Source organism: Corvus hawaiiensis, chromosome 5 (genome assembly GCF_020740725.1).
Source record: "Corvus hawaiiensis isolate bCorHaw1 chromosome 5, bCorHaw1.pri.cur, whole genome shotgun sequence".
Classification (NCBI taxonomy): Eukaryota; Metazoa; Chordata; class Aves; order Passeriformes; family Corvidae; genus Corvus; species Corvus hawaiiensis.
The window spans coordinates 49,399,035-49,408,014 of NC_063217.1; the positions used below are offsets into that span (position 1 = coordinate 49,399,035).

At 39.3% G+C, this 8,980-nt stretch overlaps 1 protein-coding gene across 1 annotated transcript; it reads left to right on the plus strand.

Moving 5' to 3' along the window:
- On the plus strand, nt 1-7,413 carry FGB (fibrinogen beta chain). The gene is made up of 8 exons (XM_048305212.1): nt 1-134; nt 1,716-1,919; nt 3,162-3,345; nt 3,993-4,220; nt 4,818-4,931; nt 5,461-5,583; nt 5,771-6,056; nt 6,904-7,413. Exons 1-8 carry the CDS (start codon nt 60-62, stop codon nt 7,130-7,132), a joined length of 1,443 nt encoding a protein of 480 aa, XP_048161169.1. The 5' UTR covers nt 1-59; the 3' UTR covers nt 7,133-7,413.
- The last annotated feature ends 1,567 nt before the right edge of the window (nt 7,414-8,980 follow it).

Sequence of the window (8,980 nt, forward strand, 5' to 3'; positions counted from 1 at the left end):
CTTCCTGTCAGAGCTGATGGTGAGAGAAGATCACAGAGCTGCTCCAGCAAGCCAGCACCATGAAACTGCTCCTGGTGTTCCTGCTCTGTGTTTCCTCTGTTCAGTCCCAGGACGCTGTTGACTATGATGAAGAGGTTGTAACACTGATCTTGATTAATAATTAGTCATTAATAATTAATTTAATTTAATTGCATGCATGGCTTACTCAGCTCATGTGAGTTAGCTAAATTAGAAGTTGTGGGAAAAGATATTCCAGTGCATGTTCTTTTTCTGCCTGAATTGTTCAAAAAATTAACTTTTTATAGGTAAGTCCACAATGGTTATTTTCTGAGTTTGGAGATATTTTCTTCCTATTTCTTTTTCTGTAGGGAATGAAGAATGTTTGATGGTAAGATTAGTTATTTAGATGAATTTATTTAAGGATACTAATTTAGCAATGTTGACATATGATATTACAGACAATATAGGAGTAGAAATGTGTAATTAATCATGTCCTGTCTCAAAGACAGTAAAAACTTTTCTGCAGAGTCAGTAGATATTAAAAAAAAACCAAAACCAAACGAACTACAAGTTCAAACAGCTTAACATTGGAAATTAAGAGATAATAATTGCTAAACAAAAGGAAAAGCAATGAGAATCAATATAAAATAATGGTTTAATCTCTATTTATTTTTATTTAAATAAAATATTTTACTGGGAAACACAATTTAGAATTTTGGTACACTTTTTTATAGTTTGAAAATTTCTGTAAAAATTAAATAGGTCTGGATAATCAGACTTTCTGACAATCTAAGCACTTGTGTCTGCACATTGACTACAGATAACACTAACGTATTAAATCATTTTCAGCAATTCTGTGTTTTGCACGCTGCTTTTTTTTTGGAACTACTTGAAGCCTCTGATGCTGGATCCTTACAAGTGTTTGTTATTTGTAGCTGAGTGGGATTGGAAATGGCTGTAGGTTTTGATTCAGTAGCTCAACTATTAATTCGAAGGGTTTTGTTTGAAAAAGTGCTTAGGGACCAGGCCTGTTTTCCTTGCCCAGCCTCTTAGACTTTGCTGTTTCTGGCAGATATGGGGAATGTATACATCAAAAAGAGCTCTAAAAATCTACTCTGAGAGATATTACTAAATGCTTTTCCTAATTTCACCAGTTAACAGCTGGTATGTGGCCTGAGACCTGATGATGTATTTGATTATGGCCTGATTTTCTGAGACCTTACAAATACTTCTGTAGCCCAATAAAAAACTGGGACGCTGAAAATGTGCTGCTGAATACGCTTCTTAGCCCCAAGGATGTCTATTTTTTTTTATTTTTTGTAGCCTACCACTTCAAGTTTCATGGTGCTTAGTGGCTCTGAACTATGTAAGATTTGTTCCTTGGTCAAAATCGGCTATTGAAATATTGGTTTACTTTGGTTTGAAGACTTTTTAGTTTATCTACATCTAGGTATGGAGAGTGTGATTAGTCTTACAAGGGAGGGGATAGCAATGACTTTTACATAATGTCAGTATAGTATTTCCATTATGGCTTTTTTCCATTCCATTCCATTCCATTCCATTCCATTCCATTCCATTCCATTCCATTCCATTCCATGGTTTTCCTTGCTGTTTAAAACACTAAAGAGCGCTGAATGGGTGCCTCCACCGTGTGCACCCCATTTTGCAATAGCAGTCCCAGGTTCAGAGAGTTTTGTCTCCCCTTGGCTATGCAGGATGAGAGCCCTGTGGTTAATGTTCGCGGCCACCGACCCGTGGACAAAAGGCGCGAAATGGCGCCCACACGCCGACCTGTGGCACCTCCCATCAGCGGGCCCGGGTACCAGCCCCGGCCCCCGAAGCGGGGCAAGACAGGGGACAAGAAAGAACGGATCGTCTATCCTGATGCTGGAGGCTGCACGCACGCGCTGGAGGAGCTGGTAGGTGTCTGGCTGTTGAGACAGCTGGTGACATACTGTCCTTTTCTTCCAGTACACCCAACACAAGGGTTTTCCTTGCCAAATAAAGGATGGTTGTTCATTTAAAGCAGTCCAGCTTTTCTTCTTGTTGCTTGGGTTTGCTAGGACTGCATTCAGAAAGGTAATGTGTCCGAGTCTGTGGGATTAGTGGCAGAGTCGGCCTGCAGCAAAGATGGGGAGATGAGAGTTGAACCGTGAACCAGGAAAGGAGGTATCTGTGGGTTAGCCTGTGCGTTCCGCCTGGCTTTGCACAGGTCACTATTGAGGACAGGAAAAACCTCTGCAGAAGTGCTGGATTCCAATTCAGATAATCTTAAGGAGCCCTAGGGACCAAAAAAATCCCAACCACCCATGTCTTTCTTAAAATTAGTTTCCAAATGTAATTGTAGTCTACTCTCAGTCACTGCTGCAGCTCTTAGGGAGAGTGTACAAGCATGCTGACATCCAGCACACCCTTGCTGCCTTGCAGCAGTCTATCACACTGTCCCTGCCATGATCTCTGCTGGAAAATGCAAGCTGTAATAGTGCTGAGAGGCATCTTAGTGCATGAGCACAAGCTTGAGTGTGGAAGTTGCCAACAAATGAAATCTGTTAAAGCTTAATGAATACATGGTTTTGGGAGAGCCCCCTGCTGCCTGAGAATTTGAGTTCTCACAGGATGTCAGAATTTCCCATCTCTTTTTAAAACTGTCCCTGATGGTGCAGCACTTGTAGAAGCAACGGTCCTCAACTTCTTGAGGTGATAATTTTTAAATGAATCATATGGTGATCTCATGAGATATACATGCAGCAGTGTGAAGAGAATGTGGATGATTCTGTTCAGACTGAGGAAAGAGGGTAGGTATAAACATGCACAGGCACCAGGTAGTCCCTGACAGGCTTTAATCATAGTTCAAGTTGCTTAACACAGTGAATATTTAACAGTGCAGAAAAATGAAAATCAGATAGGGGACCAAAAAAGTGTGAAGAGAAATGGCTTTTCCCAAAAGCTTAATTCAAAAAAGTTCCTGAGGGACTCAGGTTCCTTCCCAACCTTCAGAGTACAGCTTCTTTGTAGAAATGAAATGTCTTGATTGCTTATCTAGATGCTTAAATATCTGTTCTCACATTACAAACCCTTCCCTGTGTTCAAAGGTATGGTCGTTCACTGATGGGACTAGAACTTCTTTACTTTTATTCACAGCCCTTTTTGCTTCTTTTAAGGGAGTGCTGTGTCCAACTGGATGTGAGCTGAGAACGACACTGTTAAAACAGGAAAAAACTGTGAAAGCAGTTGTTCATGATCTAAAAGATAAAGTGAAAACACTGTCGGAGAGCTCCTCAACCTTCCATGAATATGTGACTGTTCTAGAAGATAAATTGGTAAAGAGGCAAAAACAAAGAAAAGGTTTGCTATTTCTATGAATTACTAGTGTAAATGGTATTGAAGTTTTATTGGCATTCCTACAGTTACTTTTTAGTGGGACTTCTTAAAAAAAAATTTAAATACTGTGGAATATCTATCAAAGCAGGTTCCATAACTGTGTCTTCTTAAATCTTAAAAAAATCCTTTGAGAGAGGCAAAGGAATGGATCTCATACTAGGGCAAGATTCGTATGAGGGCTCTAAGTCACCATCATTCATGTGTTCCCCTTACCTGTTTCCCTAAGTCCATCCAATGCATTTATGACCAGCCTCTGGATTGGCACCATGGCTCCCCAGAAAGAAGGGAATTACTGCTCTTTGCAGAGTATAGCACCAGTGATAAATCTATTAGCTAGCAAAGAAACAGCAGTACACATGTACCACTTCCCTGAGAGCATCTGCATAGTTTTTGCACCCTGTAGAAAAGTAAGCAAAAGAAATGCCCTTCCCTCCTTCCCTCCTTCCCTCCTTCCCTCCTTCCCTCCTTCCCTCCTTCCCTCCTTCCCTCCTTCCCTCCTTCCCTCCTTCCCTCCTTCCCTCCTTCCCTCCCTGATAGTACTTACAAATTGATCTCCTTGACTAGAAAACATGTTGAAAACTAATCTGCTTTTCATCTCTTTGCTTTTCTAGACAATGATGATTTATTTTCTCAGTACAACACGGAAGTGGAATTGCAGTATAATTATATAAAGGATAATCTGGACAATAACATCCCATCCAGCCTCAGGGTCCTTCGTGCAGTTGTGGATTCTTTACATAAAAAGATACAAAAACTGGAAAATGCCATTGCAACCCAGGTGGACTACTGCCGTTCTCCATGTGTTGTTTCCTGTAATATTCCTGTGGTTTCAGGCAAAGGTACTCATTCAACTATAATGACATCTCTTCTCCCGTTTATATCACTGTGCAAACTGATGGATGCATCATTCAATTGGTATGAATGTGAAGCCTGTACAATTGATTAGGGTATCAGGAAAGATGGAAAGTGATCCTAGATAAAAAACTTTTCTGGATCACTATACTGGTCAGACCAAAGATCCTGTTATCCAGTATCAGTCTTGTAAGTGGCCAGTAGCATTTTAAAGAAACGTGCTTCAGGGTCTCTGTAAGGTGGAGATGGCACATTTCTGACTATCATAGCTGCACTCTTGATCTTTTTCAGTCAAGAAAGGTTCTTCTTTCAGAAGCTTGTCTAATTCAAGAAGTCATTGTAAGGCATACAGTCTTGCATCACTTACTTTTGAAGTTTCAGAAATTCCTGTTTGGAAAAGCTGAACAGTGCAGTATTCTTTCTTCCCTGATTCTTTCACTTGATGCATTACAGAAATTAAAATGAAAGTAAAATACTGTCTATGTATTTAAAACTGTTCCCAAGTAACAGCAAACCAAAGGATAAGAAGACTGTTGAAGAAATTCACAGATCTTTCAGTAATAGTCTCTGTTTTATTCTTGCAGAATGTGAGGATATCATCAGAAAGGGAGGTGAGACATCTGAAATGTACCTCATCCAGCCAGATCCTTTCATGAAGCCGTACAGAGTATACTGTGACATGGAAACAGATAATGGAGGTTAGTGTGAAATAACTATGTTCTTATAATACTATCAATGCTACCAAAAAATAACATTAGTAATTTGTATTTTATACCAAGAAATATGAAATTATGCTTTTATAATTATTTGATAATTAAATCTGATTGACTCATTCAGGAAAGTCTTATTGAGGTCATCTGCTGATGCAGAATAGGATACTTCTGTAATGAAACAAAATAAATTGTGTAGGTACCTTACTACGACCAACATGGATGATGTATAGGTGGGCAGACAAGGACAGCCTGGCTCATTTCTTACCCTGCAACAGTGCACTAGACAAAAGACCAGGGCTGTCCTTCAAGTTCTGCTTTTTCCACCTTTCCTTATGACCAAGGTACTACTTAAGCATGAGCAAAAGTGGCAAAGCTGAGCTCAAAAGCAGTGAAAGACTTGCTGCAAGGAAGCCATATGCTCCTCTGATCCTGAGGTGAAGTAAAAGGGCTGTATCTTAATGTTTAATGCTCCTTTTCTACTGGTAATTTAATCTTAATACTCTTGCTCCTGCAGGCTGGACTTTGATTCAGAACCGCCAGGACGGCAGTGTTAATTTCGGAAGAAGATGGGATCAATATAGAAAAGGATTTGGAAATGTTGCAAAGAGTGGAGGGAAGAACTACTGTGATACACCAGGTAAAACACCAAGCATGAAATGCAAAAAGCTATTCTTACTGAAAATATTTTCTTCTATTGTTTGAAGCTCTTAGATTTTTTTTTAAGTTACCTAATCCACTTCAGCAGACCTATAGGCAAATAATAAAGCTGCCTTGAAGTATATTGCGAAGTCTGTTTCACAGAGCTCTCACTTGTTGCTTCTCAGGTGAATATTGGCTTGGAAATGACAGAATCAGCCAGCTTACCAAAATAGGGCCCACTGAGGTTTTAATTGAAATGGAGGACTGGAACGGCGATAAAGTATCAGCTCATTATGGAGGTTTCACCATACAGAATGAAGGGAACAAGTACCAACTTTCAGTTAGTAACTACAAAGGAACTGCAGGCAACGCGCTGATGGAAGGAGCTTCCCAACTGCATGGAGAAAACAGGACAATGACAATTCACAATGGCATGTACTTCAGTACATATGACAGAGACAATGATGGATGGTATGTACTTGCACTAGACATTTAAAATAAAAATAGAGCTGAAGATAGAATATTTCTGTAATTTGCCATTAGTTTTCACAGCATTTTGTATTATGTCAAAATATGTTATATCCCTGCAAATTGCCAGCTAGATGTCTATGCAGTTCTCTTGGCACAGCCAAGGAGAGGTGAAACTATAAATTAGGTCAGTGACACTCCACAACTAAGTAAGAAGCAAGCATGCTGAACTTTATTGATTCCATGAACGACTTACCACAGACAAAGCAGCAAATCTGGATGCAATATATTCATAGTCAGAGACTGACAGCAGCAGTGCTGAGGACACTAAGTAGGAGTACTGGTACTCACTCCAGAAACGTATAATGAGTCCTGAAGAAGGAGGCAGGTAGCACGTCCATTTAAAAAACAATGTTCTGCCTACTCAGAAGACAGGAGCTCCGTTGTAAAGTACATAATAGAGCACTGTATCTCTAAACTGTGCTTAATACCTGATATTCATGAATAAAGGAATTGTTTAGGTTGGGGAAGACTTTCTATCTTTAAATTTCATTGATATTGTAATTATCATTATAAACTGCAAATAACTGTAGTTACCAATCAGTAAACTAAAATGACATTCCCAAAGAGGTGCAACTAAAATTTGACTTCTTTTCCTTAGCTGCTTTACCTTCTGAATGCACTGTGTAGCATACACTTGTGATGGTCCATTTTTATAGAAAGTTCAGAGAGGACTTAAAATGTTTATTATGGTTTGAAAATTGCAGTACATGGCAGGTATATGTACTCTGTTGATCTGTTTGCCTATATTACAGATGTCCCTCTCAACACCTTTTTTTCCCTTCATCAGGTTAACTTCAGATCCAAGAAAACAGTGCTCCAAAGAAGATGGTGGTGGATGGTGGTACAACCGCTGCCACTCAGCCAACCCCAATGGCAGATACTACTGGGGAGGGACCTACAGCTGGGACATGGCAAAACATGGGACAGATGATGGTGTTGTGTGGATGAACTGGAAAGGGTCGTGGTATTCAATGAAGAAGATGAGCATGAAAATACGGCCATACTTTCCACAATAACCATTACCAAAATGTACCAAATCAGGGATTTTCTTTTAGTATTTGTACATGGTTATCTTTTTAGTATGGTACTAAGACTTATCTTTACATATGAGAACCAAATATGTATGTACAACCATATTGTGACCTAAAGTGAAAAGCTGTGTCAAATGAAAATCAAAATCTGTCTGATGAAAATAACTCATGAGTGTATTTTTTCCATTTTTCATTTGTGCACAAGACAGAATTAACTAGTATAGAATAACATTGATAAAATAAAAACAATTTGTTTCACTCTTTTACAAAGGTCTTTTGTATCTTTTTTAAAGAGGGAGAGGATTATTTTTAAGTGTTTTCTAAAAATTAATGAAGTCTTAAAACTAAAGTATTCTTCATATTATTCCTAAGTATTTATGCATAATCTGGGGAGAAGCAAATGCATTCCACTAAATAAGAGACAGTTATTTTCTTTTATATTATAAAACTAACAGTAACTACTTGTGTAACAAGTTCAGAAGGAATAAAGGTTAAGAGAGTATTGAACAAATGAGTAGGTCAATGGTCCCTTAGCTCAAATCCTATTGCTGGGTAAAATATGCCCTTTTCTGGGACCTGGTTCACATATGTGCTTTCATACATAAGTGTTTTTCACACAATCCCTATCATGGAACTAGAGTAATTAATGTCTCCAGTCGTAGAGTAGGTGGAGGTTAAGTATTTCATCAAACCTAGTGGTCTGTGCTCCCTTGAACAGAAAAAGACAGGACTTCCCAACCCTGGCAGACAGGATGAACATCTCTCAAAGCATCTGCCTTCCTCCACAAAGGAAGGGACCCAGATCACTAGGGGTGGATGGATCCCACCTGAAACCTTTAGTGTTTATTTAACCTCTGAAGCCCAGGAGGACAAGAAGGAGACATAATGGCAGCTTCTCACTAAAGGAGCACAAATGTTCAGCATCCACACAGGCAGGCTTCCACTGAGGCTAAGGAACAAAAATATAATGTGCAAGTGGGAACCCATTTTTGAAAAGTACAGACGCTTCCTCACACATGACTGTAAAGATGTCTTTGCTCTTCAGCCATCTTTCTGAAAAGGTTGGACAGTGGCTGTATTTGAGAAGCACTGAAAAAACACTAAAAGTGAGCTGCTTTGCCAGTATTTGATGATCTTGTTAAATGGAATGCAACATGTCAGTGAGATTAGAGGTAAGGAAGTTTGCTCACACTTGCTTCTAGAAGCACAGAAATATTAAACAGTGTAAATACTTGTGTAATTTTATGCCATAAGGTATAAAGGGAAATACAATGTGGTCTTCTGCAATTGTGTGACCAATATAACTGGTATTCCCTGCAGCCAGCTTTTTTCTAAATGATCCTTACCACACACTGTCAGCAAGCGGATTTAAACCCCTTATCTGTAGAAGAATCCTTGCTTGGCATATGTGCTAAAAAATATTCAGGTGGCTCCTCATCTTGCTTGTTCTGGTTAGAGTCATAACCTTTTAGTGGTTGGTAGAAAATAACAGCCTGTTTTGGGAGTTGCATTTTGATGAGTTATCATGGAATTGTCTTATTTTGAAATGACAAGAATGCAGGGTGAGCTATCTAGGATTCATCAATGGGATGGAAGGTCTATGTCCATATTTATAAAATCAAAGCTTAGGAGATCCTTAAAAGCCAGCCCTAAAATGCATGCACTCTTTATCAAAGTGTACTCCATGTGTGTGTGGCAAAAGTGAGACCCCACACCACCCTTGGTTCTGTCTGAGAACTGACTCCCACTGCTGTTGTGCTCCCCTTGAAATGGAAATGAGAGTGTGAATGTTGAACTTGGTTAGACTTTCACAGTCCGTATCATTGGAGCCAG

Coding starts and splice junctions, on each gene's coding strand:
- FGB (XM_048305212.1), top strand. CDS start 60: ATGAAACTGCTCCTGGTGTTCCTGCTCTGTGTTTCCTCTGTTCAGTCC. Junction 3,346..3,992: donor GAGGCAAAAACAAAGAAAAG/GTTTGCTATTTC, acceptor TTGCTTTTCTAG/ACAATGATGATTTATTTTCT. Junction 6,057..6,903: donor GACAGAGACAATGATGGATG/GTATGTACTTGC, acceptor TCCCTTCATCAG/GTTAACTTCAGATCCAAGAA.